Below are 19,138 nucleotides of genomic sequence, written 5' to 3' on the forward strand. Positions count from 1 at the left end.
CACAAGCTCTGAAGGTCGCAAACGGATGTAAGCTAACATATGATCTGAGCCAGCGTTAGCCTGGAGGACGGACTCATTAATGACATTACCTGCGTCAGCAGCCTGCTGAGTAAATCTGACAAATTTATCTGCTAAGTCGATAGTAGGCTAAACCAACTGCACACACACTGATTCCATGTATGTATTTTGATGGATATACTAGCTGTTGGTAGATATGATGCATTTTTTGAATATCCGTCTCATCTCATGTCGTCAATGAAAACAACATTTTGTCGCAGTTTTTATTATCAAAGCTCTATTTTCTCAACTAGTCAGTGTCTTAGGAAGGATAAAAGATCAGTGACAAAATGTTTTGTCACAGTTTTCCTTAATGAAATGAACCCTGAGCTACATATTTACAACCCTTTTCTCAGTTCTCTTGTTTGAATGTGAATAACGTGGAGTCAGCCAGACAAAGTTTTTAACAACCACAGTTAATAGTTTGCCAGCTAGCTCATAAAATCTGCCGGCAACAGTTGTTCTTCCGCCTTAAAAATTAAGTTTACGGCTAATTTGAATGCTGAACAGCAGATGAGAGATTTTAAAGATTAACGGAGGGGAGGCAGGACCGCAGCATCTCACTGAAGACAGGATGTAGTTTTTACTGGCAGCAGAGGAATCTCCTGCACCGCCGTGATGAACCCACTCCATCTCTCATCACCGCGGCCCGTCCACTGAACAGTCTGCTAGCTGCCCTCTTTGTCCACAGTTACAGAAGATACACACACGCCAACCTGGAGTTTAAATACGAACACACTGCTATTTTGGACTTTTCACATCCGATTTGCCTCCAAATTTTAACTCTCCGTTTGTATCTGAAAGTGGAACGCTGGGTTTCTATTCCTGCAGCTTTTCTTTCCTTTCACAGCATTCGCTCAGAAACCAGCGATTGAGAAAAAAAAAAAAAGTCTCTTCCCTGCCCGAGGAGCCCCTGTATGAGGCTTATTAGCTCCGGCGATTCTCAACTCCCCACCCAAAAAAAAAACGATTCACACAGTGCCGTGTCATCGCCGTCTCCTGTCTTTTTAATTAGTTTAGTCTCCCTGATCCCCCCTGCTGTGACTCAGCATGTCGCAACCCCAAGTTTAAAAAAATAAATAAAAGCATACATAGGATGAGCTGCGGCAGAAGAGATGTAGAGGAGAAGGAAGTTAATGAGAAAGTGACGCGGATGTGAGCGACTTTGGCGTGTTGCGTTTCCAGGTCCCATCTTAGAAACGACAGTCGTGAAGCAAAACCTCACATTACGTTATCTGAAATACAATTACACAGCCACACACACATACACACACATAATGTTTTCAGTTAGGCTGCGCTGTTATTCTTTATCTTTACAGCGTCAGCAGTGTCTCTCCTCGACGTGCAAAAGAAAATATTTCTAACATTATCTGGCCGTTTGAAGGCGACTTAAAAATATACAGTTACGTAACACTGCTTCATAACGCGCGAGGTTCATTATCTGATAACCTTTGCTTCTGTTCAGCTGGTGTTTTATGGATGGTGAACGCAGCCGTGGATATTATTTAAATCGTTTTTTTAACTCGAGACCGTGTGTTAATTTTCTTGTCAGTTTTTGTTGCAGATGTTTTCTCGGTGTAACTTTGTAACTTTGTGGTCAGTTTTGAGGTCGGGAAAGTGCAGAACAGTGTCAATTCAGTTCCATCAAAACTGAAACGGACTTATTAGTGTTTATAAAATATCTTTCCGGTCCACCGTCTACTCGGGTTGAGGCTGCCATGCTGACCGAACCACGTTATTTCTCTGCTCAGCCATCAGGGGCGATTCAGAACTCAGTCATTTGCTAAAAGACGCCACGACATGCAGCCAGAACTGCAGGATCGAAGCACATTGTGACGTCTGCAGTGTCCCGTTCTCGTAAATGCAGTTTTTCAAGAACACGTTTGTTCAAATGGTATAAAATGTCCACTTTGACTCCATGACACCCAGTCCACTTTATCCAATCAGGACCGAGAACACCGTAAAGAGGCGGTCCTGTCCTGATGGTGCCGATCGGACAGGAAGTTATCCAAAATGATGACAGTGATTCCAGCAGCTTTAATGTCTGTACCATAGAGCTTCTAGGGACTATAAATGTCGGCAATTATAAATATATTGAACATTTTTTGTTGTCTGAACAAAATATTACACTCCTGCAGCTCGCAAGCTCGGTTTATTGAATTCTTAAGAACAGAAAAAGCCACAGGCTAAATTTAAAGTCACAAACAAGAGCCACGAATAAAACGTGTCAGAGTCGGTTTACGAGCCCTGATGAGTAAAAACTTTGAACCCTGTCTGAAGCTGTTGTGTTTTCCGCGGCTCTGGATGAGATGGAAATACCGCCGACAGCTTTGAGACAATATTTTTAACAGAAAATCAGTCCCGCGCTGGAGGGCTGTAACAGGATCAAGTGGATTTGGAGCTCAACCAACACTAACGACTTAAAGTCAGTTTATGTTTTTTTTTTTCCTCTGCTGCTTCACTTTTGGCTCGTCTTTGTAAAAACCTGTCTCTCACAAGTCCCTCAACTTTATTGAATTGCGATACTAACCACAGAAGTGTGGTTGAGGCATATTGCAGTATTACACATATTGGATGTAAGATAAGAAGACAGGTGTATAAAGAGCTGAGGGAAGAAAGCAGCCCCGTTCAGACCGGCTTTTCGGTGTGGCTTTAGTACGCCTCGTCTCAGTGCTGGTCCGCCTCTGGAGGTAGTATCAGAACCGAACCAGTGTGAACGGATAAGCCGGCTTTGCGTATCGAGGGCATGTCGATCGGACGGTCAGTTAACTACACGGGTCCTTCATTCAACTTAATACAGAGAAATGACCAAACAACAGTAACGTAGTAACTGTAACTGTCTTGGGCAACTTATACGAGGAAAAAAATACCATGGATATATGAGGAGAAGCGTCCGTCCTCCTGTCTGTCCTCCTGTCTGTCCTCCTGTCTGTCCTCCTGTCTGTCATGCTGTCTGTCCTCCTGACTGTCCTCCTGTCTGTCATGCTGTCTGTCCTCCTGTCTGTCCTCCTGTCTGTCATGCTGTCTGTCCTCCTGTCTGTCATCCTGTCTGTCCTCCCGACTCTTTGTCACATTTCTGCCCGAAAAACAGCGTCTGTCACCAGCAGAAAACTTTAACTCACTGTTTTTGTGATGAAGATAAACTGCCGCGACGGTCATCCCTCCGGACCGAGACTTCAGTGAACTTTCCCCCAGAAAACAGCCTCCATCTCTGTGAGATTGACAGGGAGGACACCGTGGAAACACCTTGAAAACATACTGAGGCACGCCTCTTTAGGAGCCGCTGCACAGTTTTCTGTGTGAATTTACGGCTGCTTGTCTTTAAGGCGGAGATGCTTCACTCTGTGTGAATCACCATCGGCTGAGAATTGTTGAGCTGCAGCTTTTACATGTCTCCTCCTGTGTGAATGGGGCTACTGATGCTGGTGGTAGAAGGAGCCAATCAAAGGGCCCCTGACTCTGAAAGAGGAGCGAGGAGGAGGTGCGACGAGGCTGAGCTTTGCCTTCCAGAGCGGAAGATGAAGCCGACTTTGAGCGCCTGACCTCTGAGCTGAAGGGCCGGGAGCAGAGCAGAGGAGAGGGAAAAACTCTGAACAACAACTGGGTTAACGAGCAGAGAGCAGTCGGTGAGATCGAAGAAGAAGGAGCTCCGGCCAAACCAGCAAAACCAAAGTCCCTGTGTGGCTGCTGGACAACTCAGGTTCTGGACTCTCGTTAGGAGAGAAGGATGGAAACTTGGAGGCTTAATACAGGAAGGAAACTGTCTTCAAGTAGAAGTGCTGGAGCCGGTTGTGATGATGTGCTCGAATACTCCAAAGTATCCGGTCACGTCGTGTTTCTAAATGACTGACAGTCTGTGATTCAGCAGCAGCAGAATGCTCGAGAGCTGTTTTACGAAAAAAGGAGGAAGGACGAGCACAGAAAAATCCTCTTGAACAGAGCAGGGTTATTCAAAGATAAGAGGAAAGAGGCTGAGGTCAATTAAATCTGAAGTGGCCCATTAACCCTGAGCTCAGAACACATTACAGTGTGTGAGTGCTGCCTCTCGTCACCGAGGTGCATCCAAGTTATTTTTAAAGTCACGTGTACGCTTCAAGTATTTTGAGGAGCAGCCGAGCAATGAGAAAAAAACTAACACTGTCACGTTTATATGAAGACAGATTCAGCATGTCTTAGTTCTTCAGAAACACATTTCGGCAGTTTTTTTTTTTTTCCTTTATACAAGAGAAAGTTTCTAAATGAGCCTGTTTGAGATCCAGAGCAGCGTTCGTCCAATCAGGTGCAGAGAGTTTAGCCTGTGGACATGTAGCATTAGCACAAGTCCAAGTCTTAAAATTGGTGTTTTTCCTCAAAATTACTTCAACATTTGTGGTTTTAAATAAATGTCTAGACAACCAATATATATATTATAGAGTTTTCTCGTCCAAAACTGTAGTTTATGTCAACATCCCTGCAAAATCAGCCTTCGACTTTGAAAGGGACAATTACATGAAATTATCTCAAGAGCAGCTCCCGACTCGAAATCTGCTCAACAAACACTCTGCCAGGTACGCGCTCACTGCACCAGATCCAACCAGCTTGCCAACACTGGTCGACGTTACGGCTGTCTAACGGGAAGAGTGACCTGTGATTAAGAGCATCGTCTGAGCTGCTTAACGTGGGCGCAGATCAAACCACCGGGCAGAAGTCACAAACTTCAGGAACTTTCAAATGTTTTGTTTCAATTACAAGTTGTAAAGTTGTTTATGGTGATATTTTAGGAGGGTTAAATAATATTTTCTGGGTAATAAATTATTAAAAAGAAGCTAAAGAAATAACACTGGAAAAATATTCACGTATTTGATACTTGTTACGTCAGCAGGCGTTTGTCTTGATGCCGGAGGTGGAGGAAACATCAATGGACATAAAAATTGAGCCATTATTTTATAAGACTTTGGTCGTCGTCCAGAAGTGGAAGATTTTTACCAGAGGAGAGACTCCAGATGTTCAGGATCTGTCCTCAGGACATCGTTTATATCTGCACGTTATCTAACGTTTACATCGCTGTTGGCCGGTAGTCCCTCAGATGTCTGTCTGTTGGGTGATGGACCTCTGTAAAAACACTCAGATTATTATTTTTTTTGGGGGGGATATTTTTGACAAGCTCTACAATTTGGTGATTGCAGCACACAGTTGTTGGTAATAGATGTGACGTTCCCACCTGCTTTCAGAGTGAAGTTCAGCGTAATGAGAACCTGCAGCGCTCCACAGCAGCAGGAGACAAATGGCCAGAATTAGTGTTTAAAATGGAAACACTGATTCATAGGTTCGGCCCCGACCCGCCATATGTTTTACTACCATTTGTGCCTCATTTAATATTTAGGACAATATTTTCCCCCCACTGTAGCGTTCTTGTATCTCCCCAGGAGATCCGTCTGCTGGCCGGCGACCAGAGGAACACAGAGAAAGCCAGAGTCTCTTTCTTAATGAAGATTAATTAATGTCGAGGGCGGCCGCTTTATAAATGATAGTTACTGTTAGAAATGTACAGGAACAAAAACACACACACACACACACACACACATACAAACACTACGATCTGATTATATTGCAGGAATATCTTCTCAAGGTTTTTAACTCTGTTCATTTACACTAACGAACAACAAATCTAAATCGCTCATTTCTTGTGGAGCTTTTCTCAATTTATGATGATTTCAGTGTTATTAAAGCACATTGTCCCGTTATTAGACACCTAATTATTTAGTTTTTTTCTTTGAAAAACAACATATCACTTTTGTTAACCTTCTTGTTGATTCACAAAAGCAAGATATCTCATTATGATGTTAGAACCATAAATAAAAGAAGTGTGTTGTTGTAATGAGAAACTAAGAAATCTTTTTTTGTTGGTCATGATGGCAGCGCTACACTGATTTAAGAATATCAGGTCATTATGTCGTTCATCTACATGAGGAATCAGCTGATTGGCCTGAAAGTTAAAGCTGTTGCATGTTATTGTAAATAAATATTCTCACACTGGGTGATACAGGCTGAAAATAATATTGCAGTATTTTTTGGCTATATTCTGATATACAGTATTTGATATTAGATATGTTTTATCTCCTTTAAAGCACCAAACATGCCGATAATGTCACAATATGACTGTCAGAAAATATTGTTCAGAAAATAAAATTGTGTATTACTTGAACGATATAACATCTAAATGTTGAACGGCTCTTCTCCTCCTACAAGCTCACTGAGGAGTGACGACAATATAACACAATATTATCTTCATCGTTTAACATTTAGAGCAAGAAAAAAAAAGCAGGATAGTTTTCTATTTCTGACTTGAAGTTTTGTGCTTTTGTTGTTTATTTCCTGTGAGCCATTAGATGACTCGATACTCTGAAAACTCACTTAGTCTGTGAAGTCGTCACTGTGAGTGGACTGAAGCTTCACATAATACTCAGGATTGTCAGTTTACGTTATCAAACTTTTATTTTCTTCTTCATCGTCTGACTGACTCACTCTTTTTGCCTTTGGAAATGTTCTCAAATTGAAGAAAATGAAAAGAAGAAATGTTGAATAACACATCTGTATCTTCTTTATCTACGTATTTGTGGTTCCATTTGAATCGACGCAGCGTTTTAAAACCTTGTGGGTGTCAGAAAGCGTCGGCGTTGAAAGATGAAGCGCTCTAATTGTCGGGCCATCGACGCTCGATAACGGCATCAGCTTTTCTTCTGTCTCTGTTTTGCCCTCCAGGTCTGAGAAAGCAGGAGAGATTGCAACTATTCCACTGACGAAGGTAAAACTCCACACTCCTGACTGTGTGTCTGATGCACTCGGCGTTAGAATAAACAAAATAATACCGAGCAGTGAGGATATTAACCTTCACACCTGAATGTCTCTTGAATACCTTCAGTAATATGTGAGCCGTGCGCGATGGGGAAGACTGAAACATTGTTGGATCCTTTGAGTCCTGATGAAACGCCGTGGAAGCGTAGATAAACAACATCTAGAGCAAACAGCCGCCCGGTTTCCTTCGACTGAATATACACAGATAAACAGAAGTTGGGGTTTGAGTCATAAAGGTTGGTTTAAAACCAGAACACCCGTAATTACAAACCTCCTGCGACGCGTTTGAGTTCATTTAACTGACATCAGTTTGTGTTTCAGTCTTCACACTCCTGAAGTATCAGCAGTAGAGACGCTTCAACACTTTTTTTTTTTTATACCCTTAAAGACTTGCGGGGTTAAATTAAGCCTCATATCTCACTTCTGAATGAGTTTATGTGATGAAACTTAACATGACGTGTCCTGTGAGGTGCAATCGAAGTTTATCTGGGAGAAGGGAAAAAAATATTCATTGTTAGTATCATTGTTAGCCAACAAAATGACAGTTATATTACTTTTGTACAGACCTAAGTTGTGAATGATGCAGTTGAAAATATTAAGAACCACATTAGTTGGTTTTCAAACACTAACTTCATTCTCAGGCTCACAGTTAGCAGTTAATCTCGCTTCAGGCTTCAGTTCGTACCAAAACCAGCTGATCACCACTGCAGAGAAGAGCTGTACGTCTTCTGATAGTTAACTTGACAACAGAACTGTGAACTTCCGTAATTTTAACTTCATCGCCATATTATAGCCGGACTAGCTGGATATCTGACATAACGGGAGCTGCAGTAGTGTTGTAGTTGTCAGTGTTTCATGGGGTTGTTGGTGCTGCCATTTTTATCACCATTTTTATAATAAAGTATTCAGCTGCTATGCATTAAACTCCGCCAGTCAGCCAGTATTTCTTCAAACCCGTCTTGAGTGACACTTAACCGCGAGTGTGGTGGAGAAACTTTTCATTTCAACATGTAGGCTGATAACTCTGTTGAGATTGGGGTTTAACAATCAGGAGGAATTGGCCAGTGGCAGGCTTATACCAACAGTCTAAGTCTAGACAAACAAAGTTTTCCTGGCGCCAGAGGTTTCGCCAACATCGGGGGAACAGTTAGGAATTTGAAAATGCCAGCTAGTGTTCTATAACTTTGTTAGCATTCATCATAATATAGCAGCACCATTTCTCCTGGAGCTGATGAATATTTTGGTGGAGCCAGCACCAGTCCGTGATGCTGCCGGCAGTGCTGATCCACTTGGATCTTTGTTGACGTCTCAGTCTTTGTTGTGTTGTGTTCGTTCGGTATGTAGTGCCAGCAAACACTGCGAACACTCACATGTAAAGCCGCGGTACAGTGTAATTAGTGTGTTAGAAAAGCCTCATGCAGCGCCAGATAATTGTGTGTTGTGAGTTCGTTTGCTGCAGGATGTGCTCGGCCTGTGTTTAGATCAAACAAATTCGATTCAATTACACTGGAAACTTTTTTTACCCTGCTAACAGCTTCCTGGGTTGCTAATAGAAACATGCAGCAATTAGCCGTAGCGGCTGGCCGGGCTGACACAGTAATTGGTAGTCAAAAACTGTACAACGGAGCGGGCCGGGCTCAGTTCCTTTAAAATTAATATAGCTCGGGAGCATGAAAACCGGCTGAGGCAAGATTTTTATGTAACAATTAGCTGAGCTCACAAAGAGAGAGGAGCCGCGGACCCACCGGTACAATTAGCGATGTGACCCGAGTTAATTGCGTTTGTCACGACAGTTAAATGTTTCACTCGTGGAGGGACGAGTCTCTGCACGTTTTCATCCCACGCAAAAACTGCTGATTTCACCGATCAAAGATGGAGAGAAACCAGCGAAAAACGGTCTGAGGAGGCCGACAGATCACAGAGTGTCTCTAAACTTCTGTTCAAATACAAACCAAATAGATTAAAAAAAAACGTGCCTCCCTTCTTCCTCGTTTGTCCCCATTTTTCCAAATCCACCAACATCCATCACCCTCCCCACCATCACATGTAGATTATTAATGAACGTTACAGGGCGTACTCCTGGGTGGCTGAGCTGATCCAGGTCTTCATCGCCATCAGTGTCACCGTGTCCTTCCTGGTGATGGGATCTGCCATGAAACACACCAGTAAGTTTCCTCCTGCACCACCTCTGTTACCACTAACGTACACGTGTTGTGCGAGTGAATTGCGAGTGTTATTGCAACTGTTTAGGGGCGTTTTCCTTCAGAGAGTTTCAATATTTAAAGTTACAGTGTGTAATGCATTGAGTATTTAGCAGCATCTAGCAGTGAGGTTGTAGATTACGACACTCACACCTCCCCAAGACGTTGACGAAGCTGCAGAAGTTACGTTGGCCCCAATGCACGAGAAACTCATTTTCTAATTATGGACTCGTTCACAACAACATTGATTATTTCTCTGTCATCAGAGGTTTCCATGTTGGAATGGCAGCTCCGGTGTTTAGTGACGTCGCTTGTCCTGATCTGGGCCTCGACCTCCATCGGCCGTTATAATTATTACGGCAGTAAAAGGAGGAACGTTAGGTGAAGTCGTGTAACGAGCGACCGTGCTCAGGTCGGCTGCAGGATCATATTAAAGTATCTTCTGTCTTCGGGTGTGATGTGTTTTGCTTTGACTGTGTTTTGTGTCAGTTGACGGCCTGGTGGCGGCGCTGTGCAGCAGCAGGCTGGAGTGGCTGTCCAAAGCCTGGGAGAGAAACCTGCCAAACAAACAGCGCGTCTGCTCGGCGAGAAGGTGAGAGCGAGGCGGGAGTGAAGCTCGAGCGTTTGGTTCAACGGCTCACGTTTGTCAGAACGCATCGCGGCGGCACTCTGTGCCGTCGCCTCACCTGGAGGGAACGAGAAAAAGTGTGAGGATATGATGTGATGCTGAAGGGACAGAACCAACAGATCAGGCGTTATGTTATGAGTTACACCTGTGGTTCTCCAGATGTTAAAATGTCTTATAGAAGCAGTTAGCAGGCAGATCTGTGATCTGTTGATGCCTGATGAGACGTCACAAGGTGAAGTAGAATTATATCAGTGAGACAGTGTACACCAAACAGTTTCAGGTGCATCACCACCTCACCTGTCATGACAAACACGTCATTAATTTGTCAACTTTATCCACCAACATCCGATTGTTGCCATCGTTTTGGTCGTGCAGCGATTTTTAATCTAATCTCAGTGGCATAAAGGAATGAATGAGTTACTTTATAAATATTCCAATTTCTGAATCTTCACTCTGTGAAGTTGTGCTTTTATTTTATCATCATATCAGCAGTGTGATAGAATCTTACAGTCTTAAAACGACAATAATATTGTTAATCATCCAACACAATGACAGGCCACGTCACCCTGATCTGCATGAAGCTGTACACACTGTAGCTTTGTGTGAAAAGAAGTGAATTCAGTTACCTCTGGATTTTTTTCTGCACCTGTTTCTCGTCTCTCGCTCGCCACACAAAAGTTTCCTACGAAGACGAGAATAGCAGCCCACGTCTCCGCCGGCGTCGCCGTCATCACCCTGAGTGGTTGTTTTTCTTCCAACCCCCCAAAATCTTTTCCTCTCCAGTGCTACTCAATTAAGAGCTGAGGCCAAAATGGTTCATGTCACTGCCGTGCTGTGAAATGATGGAGGTACATTGTGTTTCTAAAAGCTCTTCAATCAGCCCACAGAAGCCCGAGCGACCAGAAATCCAAAAAAAGTTTGAACCAAAAACAGTCCAGAGACATTTTCTTAAACCACCGGCAGTTCTTCCACAACTCACGTCGCGCTGCAGCCAAAGTTATTACTTCTTTGACAAATGTTACTGTCTCGTCGTAAATTTGAGTTTAAAGCAAACATAAAATGTGTGTTACACTGTTGAGGGACTTTCCTCCAGGCTCCAGACTCTCACTGTTTCACTGCGCTCGCACCATATTTCACCAAAAGCCGTCTGAAACCTATTTCACCCTCAGTTTACTGTTGGCTCCTTCAGCTGTCTCCGCCGCCTGTTTCTGGCTGTCCTGCTGTAATTATTTAACCCGCCGTGTATTTTTCTGTCCGTGTGCGTGACGTATAATTCACCTGAAACAGTTTTCAGATGTTTACTTTGATTTTTTTTTTTTTTTTTAAGTTGATTTAAAGCTCCATCTCCGTCTCTCTGTCTCTCATTTCCTCCAGCTTGGTCAAAGGATTCATGTCGCTGCTCGGATTCACGATTATTTTTATCGTGTCGGTGTGTGATCCCAGGGTAAATAACACACACACACACACACACACACACACACACACACACACACACATTAACAGTGATGATTGAAGTGAATGTAGATCGCTGATGATGATGATGATGATGAATGATGGAAGTTTTCCTCCCGTCTCTTCAGGGTTTTGTCGTCATGTTGGACAAAGTCGTGTCGTTCTCACTCAACACTGAAGTCGGCCTGTTTGTCTTCATCATGCTGAGAGAAGCCAGAGAGGACAGATTCCAGTGAGTGGAAACACTTCAACAGTGTTTGTTTGGTTCCTAATAAATTCCTAATACAGGGTTTCTGCAAGGTCGTAAAAAGCCTAAAATCCATCCAGATTTTGCATATCGGTCTTAAATCTGTACGTTCATTTCATTTTGTCGCCTCTGTTTCGTTTTGTTTTGGGGAAATTTGTTGGTGAGATTCACAGTCAGTCCTGGTGTTAAAATCAGAAAAACACCAGTTAAGCTTCTAAAAGTCTCCAGCGAAGTCACGGCATCACACACTTCTGTACGCTGCTGTCAACAGTTCCCGGTCCGAGTTCATCCAGTTCTGCTTGACCCGAAATCTGCGCCGCCTCTGCCGCCAATCACACAGTCAATCGACGTTCAAACCATCTTCGGCTCAACTCTGACGTTGAAAGCGGAGGTGCTTTGGATTTTGAACACCATTGCTAAACATTTTGGCAACAGATTTGGATGTAAAAAGGTCTTAAATTTAGTTCAAATGATCTTAAAAAGTCTTAAATTTGACTTGTTCACACCTGCAGAAACCCTGTAATAAATGAAACCTTAGTAAGTGTAAGTCACTGTCTGAGCTTCTGTTAGTTGGACTGAGTTGTATAAACACACAAATCCCAATGAAAGATCACAACGTGGCCACTGAGCCAAAAGTAACAGGTGTTGTTGCAGCATTATGGCGTTCTGTCTCCTGCATCACGTACAGTTTTACACAATTCCCAGAGAGCGAAGATGCTGTCAGTGTTTTGTTGTTCGTCTGCTGAAATCTTCACTAGAGTTGGAAATTAAGTTCTGAGTTTGTCTGTCAGGCTGCACAGCTCGGTCAGTCGGGTTTAAGATAATAAAAAAACAAAAACAGAAACATTAAAACCTCCGACTCAGTAACCAGAGATGTAACCGTTCCGTCTCTCTCGTCCTCTCAGGCACCTGGCCGTCCCTCTGCCGGTGGGCGACTGCGTCTTCAGCCTCAGCTGGCTGCTGCCCTGCTACTTCCTGTTTGCGGTCACCTACGACGTCCTGCAGACGCTGGCGGACGTGGCTCACTACCTGCACCTGTACAGCCATGGTCTGGAAGCACACGTCCACAACCTGACCGAGAACTTAACGGCAGCCAATCTGTCCGTCCTGCTCTGATCCCTCGCCGCAGAACAGACGCAGCAGCAGTTTCAAATAGCCAAAAAAATCAAAGTGCTTTTATATCGTATTCATACTCATCAAGCTCCTGATACAGTTACAGAATATTTTACAGACGAGCGTTTTCATTGTTTGAATGCTTTTGCACTCTTTTCTTTGTCTTCTTGAACTCCAGTGGCCTCCCTGCGCATGCAAGCTGTAAAACTTTTTCCTTTTTTTTTTTTTAAATATTTAATATTCCCAATTAACTGGGAACATTTTGGGGTGCCGGAGGATTTTTTCCCACCAGGGGCCAGATGTGTGTGGACGAGACGTAAGCACAAAATAATTCATAGGCCAGTAAAAAAAAAAAGATAGATTTGTGTCTGTAGCAGCGTGTGTTCGGGGGTGATATTTGAAGAAGAAAACTCCAGACGCTGAATGTACAGAGTCTGATGCATCTGGTCCCCGGTGCTGTGCAGCTGTTAATATACAAGTTTGACTGAAATACTATTTAATCACATATACAGTAGGTTAAGTTATTATAATGCACTCTGCAGAGAATAAAATGATATTTATGTGAATGAAAATGTAATATAATTATGTTCACTTCTGCTCTATTATGTAAAATATGAAATTAGCCAATTCAACTGTTGGAGTAATTTATTAAGAAGGACTGACACCTTCATCCTCTTCATCCTCTTCATCACCTGTCACTGTACAGATGAACCAGAAGTTTAATGCTGTTTGGTTTAATCTCAGATTTCTACCATCGACTGTGATCATTTGATCCGTCCGGCCGTCTGTGGGGAGGGAAGATGGAGCTGACTGAGGAAATACTGATGTGAGATTTGACTTGGCTGATATTTTTACAACTGAAAAGCTGTTTACGGATCTATAGTCAGACCATTAACGCCTCTCATCCACACAACGCAAAGGACTTGTGACGCGTGATGCAACTGCAGCTCGTGTTTCTAACATCACCTGTCATGACAGCGACACTCTCAAACTGCATGTTCACAGATCAGAGTATCGTTGTTTCACACCGGACGAACCCTGATGTTAGAAAGTTAGATCATCTGATGTGACGGCTTCTCACCAACATTTAGCCTCAGTCTCATGTTTGCTTTCACATCTTATACACACATAAATCATTTAGCTGTGGATTCCAGTCTTCTGTCTCTACAGTAGACATGAGTCACCTGAGAGGAGCCAGCAGCAGGTTTCATTCAGGAGAGACAAAAATCCAAGTGGCTGCAACTTCCTTTTGTTCTCCTGTGCAAACATGCACGCCGCTTTAGTTTCACGTACACAGAAAGCACCAGCATGAGGGAAGATCGAGCTTTATTAAAGCTGTTACTCTTTGTTTTGACCTGAATTAAACACGGATTCTTTATTTTTCTTTCTGTCTGAGTCACACACTCACAAATAAAAACTCCAGACTCTTATCAAAATATATTTTATTCTGGACTTTTGTTCCACTGATCTGACTGAAATGATAACAGATCGATGTGATGCGAGTTGCAGGAAAAAAAAAAAAGAAAGAAAGAAAGAAAGAAAAGGAAAAAATAAAAAAAGAAATCAAAGGCTTGGAGACCCCGCGGGAGAGAAGACGCTGCTGGGCTGACATGATGCTCTGTGGTGACAAAGACCCGAGGACGGCATGAACACACCAATCGAATCATCAGAACTGTTGGCTCAAGTGCTTCAAATACAGGAAAAGTCCATTAGTAGAAAAAAAAAAATCTCCAATTAATAACAGAAGAAACAGGAGGAAATAAAGCTGATCTGCGGTCGTACAGTTTCTCTGAATGGCTCTGCAGGCAGATGTAACGAGTGTCGTCCAATCACACATATTTGGTAATTACTTAACATTTTCTAGCCAGATTGATTATGGAGGATTTAATTAGTCTTTGGCTCCAGACGCAGAGGTTCAATTCAACTTTGTTCAGTGCAGAAAACATATTCATACGTGTACATTTATTGTTTTATAGCTTCTGTAGCGAGAGATCACGGCAGGAAATCTGAGAGGAACCGCACAGAGACTTTTCAATTTAAATTATTCTTTGACTGTTTCTCCTAAAAAAATAATAATAATAATAATAATAATACAACTTTCTGTGCTCAGAAATGTTCCGTTGTGCGTCAACCAATGAGATTCCATCTGACTCCAGAGCAGCTGTCGCCACCAAAACATCTGAGACTCCCGATTATAGCGATGGGGGGAAAAAAAAAAGTGGGGGGGGAACCAGAATAATTCCCTGGAGTCTTGGCTTGATTGAAAAATTACAATTTTTATTTAATTTAAAGACTTCCTTCTTTTTTTTCTCCAAACTGTGTGTGTGTGTGTGTGTGTGTGTGTGTGTGTGTGTGTGTGAGCCAAGAGGTTCTTCTTCAGGGGAAAAAGTCATTTTCTGAGACCAAACGTCCCAAAAAGATTCAAGCAAAAGAAAAGGGGGAAAAAGAAAAATTAAAATTAAAACATTTCTTTATTAAAAACAGACAAATTTAGTGGTAATTTACTTCTGGGAAAGAAGAAAAAAAAAAAACTCTTCCCAGTGAAGGTGCCTTCAGAACGACAGCTCAGCCCAGTAAGCTTTTACATTACAGGGTCAAACCTTTTAACTGTTTGCATCAAAGTAACAAAAGAAAAAAAAAAATCTTTAAAATTTATCGAACATGTAAATTAACACTGCCCAATAAATCATCAATTCACATTTTTTGTTTTGTCTTTTTTTTTCAAATCTACAAAGAAATTACAAAAATGTAACTTTAAATTCGTCTTTTAAAAGAGTATAAAACGTGTCGTCAGGAAGGAGCTCGGGACAGAAACGTGAGCCGGAGAAGGTGAACGAGTTCAAACGCACTGCAGGCGACTTCTTCTTCACTTCTGACCGTTTTAAATTCACCAGGATGTTTTTTTTTTTAAATGTCAGCAGGGTTACAAACAAATGTGGTTGTTGTCCCCACATGATGACAAGAACCTGGTGATAAAACACAGACGTGAAAGATGTCCACATATTGCTTAAACGTTTCTGGTTCTGGATCAGCCAGTGAGATCCAACAGTGGGGAAAATGTCTTCATCAGCTGCATTTCTAAACTCGACGTTTTTCTATGTCTGAACGAGAGAAACGAACAGAAGGCGACGTCTCTTCAACAAAGGATGAACAGCAGCCTGAGAAACGTGGCTGGTTGCAGGTTCTGTTATTAAAACAGTAAAAAGACTTCAGATTTCAGTTGTACAGGTTCTGGAGGCAGAGCTGCTGTGGAGTTATTAAAGGTGCAATGTGTTAGAATTATTCTTGTTTTTCGTTTCGTTCCATGACTGTTGGCTCAGTTAGCAGTGCTAAGAATTTAAAAACATATATTTGCTGCTAAAGAAAGCCTAATTGTAAATTGTTTTTCATCAGTCTGCCAATCGAGGGAATTTGGGGTCCAAAGTACCATTTTGCATCTTTAAAAAGGTGTTAGCACATGTTGAGCTCCTGCTCCAAACCAACAGGGGGCAGCATTTCACCAGAGTGAACTTTAACTGCTGCTAGCTGTAGGTGCCATTAAATTTGCAGCAAAGTTCAGCAAACTTTAACTCTGTGGACTGCAACAGAAACACATTTTGCTCACGTGATTCTCTGGTTTCACTCGTGGACCTTCGCCAAGATTGATTTCTGTCTCCAGAGCTTCTACAACTTATTCCAGAATCTGCAGAGATCTGAAGCGGGTTTATCAGCTTGTCCAGCACCACACCTGATGATTTGAGCTTGAATCAAAGTGACAGGTAAACTCTGTAAAATGTGGATGCCAAATTTGTTTTAAAAAAAAAACAGTTGAAAAGATTTGCTTGGATCCGACTGGCTGAGTTACAGGATGTAATCTGAGGCGGGAAGAACAACTGGGGGAAAAAAAACCCATCTAGATCAGATAGTGCACAGAGGAGCTGTTTTAAAGCATCTAGATGTTCCGTCAGGTGAACACCTGTCGGCAGGTGGATGAATACGGGGCGTCCAAAGAAAAACACACGTGGATAATTATCATTATTATTATCATTACTGCATCTGGAGGTTTTAACCGTGTGACGACTGCAGAAGCACGACTGAAACACATGAAACAACAGAAGCTGTTCGTCTGAAATCGTGACGAGGACACCGATTTTTGAGAGCTGTCTGGTGTGTGTGTGTGTGTTTGTGTAGGTGTGTGTATGTACTTCTCCGATGTGTTAAACCTCGACCAGCCCCGCCCCCTCCCCCCCACAGATAAAAAATATAAAAACATTGAAACAAGAGATCTGAAATTTAAAAAAAACTAAGTGCCATCCTATCGTATGGTGGAGAAGTTGATATGTCTGCACAATGAGATCCAACTAGTAACAAAGATCAACACTTTTTTCATTGTTTTTCATTTTGATGACGATGAGCATTGGGGGGGGTTAAAGATCAAAAAAAGCAAAATAGCTTCCAAATTTTGGTACATATACGGATCTGTAACTTTTTTTTTTTTTTTTGTCTTATCAAGTTTTTTCTTTTTTTCACTGCGTCCCTTCTGCATCTCTGGAAGAGTCTGCACAGATAGAGAGGGGCGCTTCCATCCATCCATCCATCCATCCGCCCGTCTGTCTGTCTGTCTGTGTGTCTGTCTGTCTGTGTGTCCGTCCATCTTGTTCGTCCCTGCGTCTGGACCTGCTGTGTCGGGTGCTTTTTTTTGCTTCCTGTTCCTGTTTCCTGCTTCCTGTCTGTCGGTGGGCGGGGCCGTAGTCGTAAGCGTGAGCAGTACGCAGGGCAGGCAGGGACAGTCATTTGGCTATGTACACATTCATGGTCGGTCCATGGCTTCCAACAAACAGCAGCACTATTTCCGAAGGTCTAGTACACACACCTGGGACAGAGGAGCAGAGGGATTAATGTGCGGGGCTGATGGGTCGTCGATCAGTTAGGAGTCAAAGATGAGAAAAAACCTCCTGTTTTCATACCATTCAGGCTCATTGTAACTGATGTGAATCTCATACTGTTGCTAACAAACGCTCCAGTCAGTCCTGTGAACACTTACAGATCCGTCTGATGCGCTGGCTCCCACTTTGTCCCCCGCTGCGTTCCAGCAAACCTCGAAGATTCCCCCCGTCCCTCTGTAACTGTGGACTAAAGCCCCCGTCTGAGAGACAGAAGCAGGGAGAGAGAGTCAGGGATTATAAGGTGGAAATGTTTAAAACAAACACAATGAGCCTTTCACAACTGCTGTAATTCATCTGTTTGGCCACCGGGGGGCAGCAGTCACGTGTCTGTCTGTTGGTGCTGAGCAGGTCACATACAGTCACATGCTACGTCTCAGTTCATCCTCATCATGCATCCTTCAGAGGAGCGTTTAAAGGCCAATTATGTCACAAAGCCACATGAAGACTGTTTTTTGCAGGATGCACCGCTACGATCCTTCGCAGCCTCACATATCCCAAGATTCTTTGCACACCCGAAAAAGAAGAAAGAAAGAGAGAAAATGGCGACATCGCGTGACGTAGATCCTCACTTTCGCGGACGCAAGTGTAAAACATCTGGTGACGCAACCAGGAAATGCTCCAAAAACGGCTGACACAAGGTCTCTCTGAAGGACTCGGCCGGGTCCTTCAGAGGGATGCAGACCCTGAACTGAATTAACGACAACATGGAGCTAAATGATGCTAAAAGCAAAGTTCAACCACTTCTGTCACCAACTGATGACAAAACACTGCAACACTCAAACTGATCTAAAGACCACAGCGGAGTGTTCACACTGTTCTGAGGTGTACAGGTCACGTACGTACTGTCCCCTCCCCCTTCTCCTCCTCACCTGTGTATTCCAGATGTGCACGCATTTGTCAAAGGAGCCGCTGGCCAGATGCCGACCGTCAGGACTGAACGCCACGCTGTAGACCGGCTCCTGGTGTTTAGTCAGCGTGTGGATGCAGATGCCTCTCTCCACGTCCCAGAGACGGACCGTCGAGTCGAACGACGCACTGCGGAGGAGGAGACAGCGACACACATAAGGTGATAAAAGTTACAACTACAACACGGTGTGTACTGAACACAAACGTCACTCTGTATTTATTTATTTCCTTGTTTGCGTCACACACATAGTCGCTCACCTGGCTAGCATGAGGTTAGCGCTGGGATTGTTGGTTCCAGGGCCGGTGGGACTCCATTTGATGGTGTAGATTTCTTTACTGTGGGCCTGCAGGTCGTGGACACACGAGTCCTGCTTCATACTCCAAATCTGTCAAAAAAACAAACAAAAACAAACACTTTTTTAACTGACTGCAACCTGGAAAGACATCCTCCCTTTAAACAGATATTATTTTTGGGAGGGCATCTTCTATTAAAAGCAGAGGAAGAAGAAGAAGAAGAGAAATCTCAAAGGTCAACACACGCTGTGAATAATCTCAGCTCACCTTCAACGTCATGTCGTCTGAGCAGGAGGCGAGCAGGTTCCCTGTGGGATCCCACTTGATTGCATTTACTTCATTCTGGAGAGAGAAAGAAGACGAGGGCATGAGCACAAACACCGACGCCTTCCTTGTTCCGTCTACGCGGCGTGTTTGTGTTTATATGTTTTGTAATTAAATACTTAAATGCCCAAAAGTGTTAAATGTTCCTCGGTGCTTC

General features: G+C 43.1%; 2 protein-coding genes across 6 annotated transcripts in view; one reads left to right on the forward strand and one right to left on the reverse strand.

Annotated features, from left to right (window-relative positions):
- The window catches only part of si:ch211-51h4.2, a 71,609-nt gene extending 57,373 nt beyond the window's left edge, over positions 1-14,236 (forward strand). The window contains exons 13-18 of one of the 3 annotated variants that reach the window (XM_037113699.1): positions 6,799-6,841; positions 8,942-9,056; positions 9,582-9,684; positions 11,095-11,164; positions 11,301-11,404; positions 12,325-14,236. In XM_037113699.1, coding sequence (XP_036969594.1) covers positions 6,799-6,841; positions 8,942-9,056; positions 9,582-9,684; positions 11,095-11,164; positions 11,301-11,404; positions 12,325-12,535 — 646 coding nt within the window. In that variant the 3' untranslated portion in view covers positions 12,536-14,236. The remainder of the gene's footprint in view (positions 1-6,798; positions 6,842-8,941; positions 9,057-9,581; positions 9,685-11,094; positions 11,165-11,300; positions 11,405-12,324) is intronic. The other 2 variants (XM_037113701.1, XM_037113700.1) reach the window with 2 other exon arrangements.
- A 748-nt stretch (positions 14,237-14,984) lies between these two features.
- tbl1xr1a (tbl1x receptor 1a) overlaps positions 14,985-19,138 on the reverse strand; it is a 36,975-nt gene continuing 32,821 nt past the window's right edge. For all 3 annotated transcript variants that reach the window (XM_037113703.1, XM_037113704.1, XM_037113702.1), the window contains 5 exons: positions 18,925-18,999; positions 18,622-18,749; positions 18,327-18,492; positions 17,556-17,657; positions 14,985-17,384 (listed from right to left, as the gene is read on the reverse strand). In XM_037113703.1, the coding sequence (XP_036969598.1) occupies positions 17,358-17,384; positions 17,556-17,657; positions 18,327-18,492; positions 18,622-18,749; positions 18,925-18,999 (498 nt within the window). In that variant the 3' untranslated portion in view covers positions 14,985-17,357. The remainder of the gene's footprint in view (positions 17,385-17,555; positions 17,658-18,326; positions 18,493-18,621; positions 18,750-18,924; positions 19,000-19,138) is intronic.

This window comes from Acanthopagrus latus, chromosome 11 (genome assembly GCF_904848185.1).
Source record: "Acanthopagrus latus isolate v.2019 chromosome 11, fAcaLat1.1, whole genome shotgun sequence".
Taxonomy (NCBI): domain Eukaryota; kingdom Metazoa; phylum Chordata; class Actinopteri; order Spariformes; family Sparidae; genus Acanthopagrus; species Acanthopagrus latus.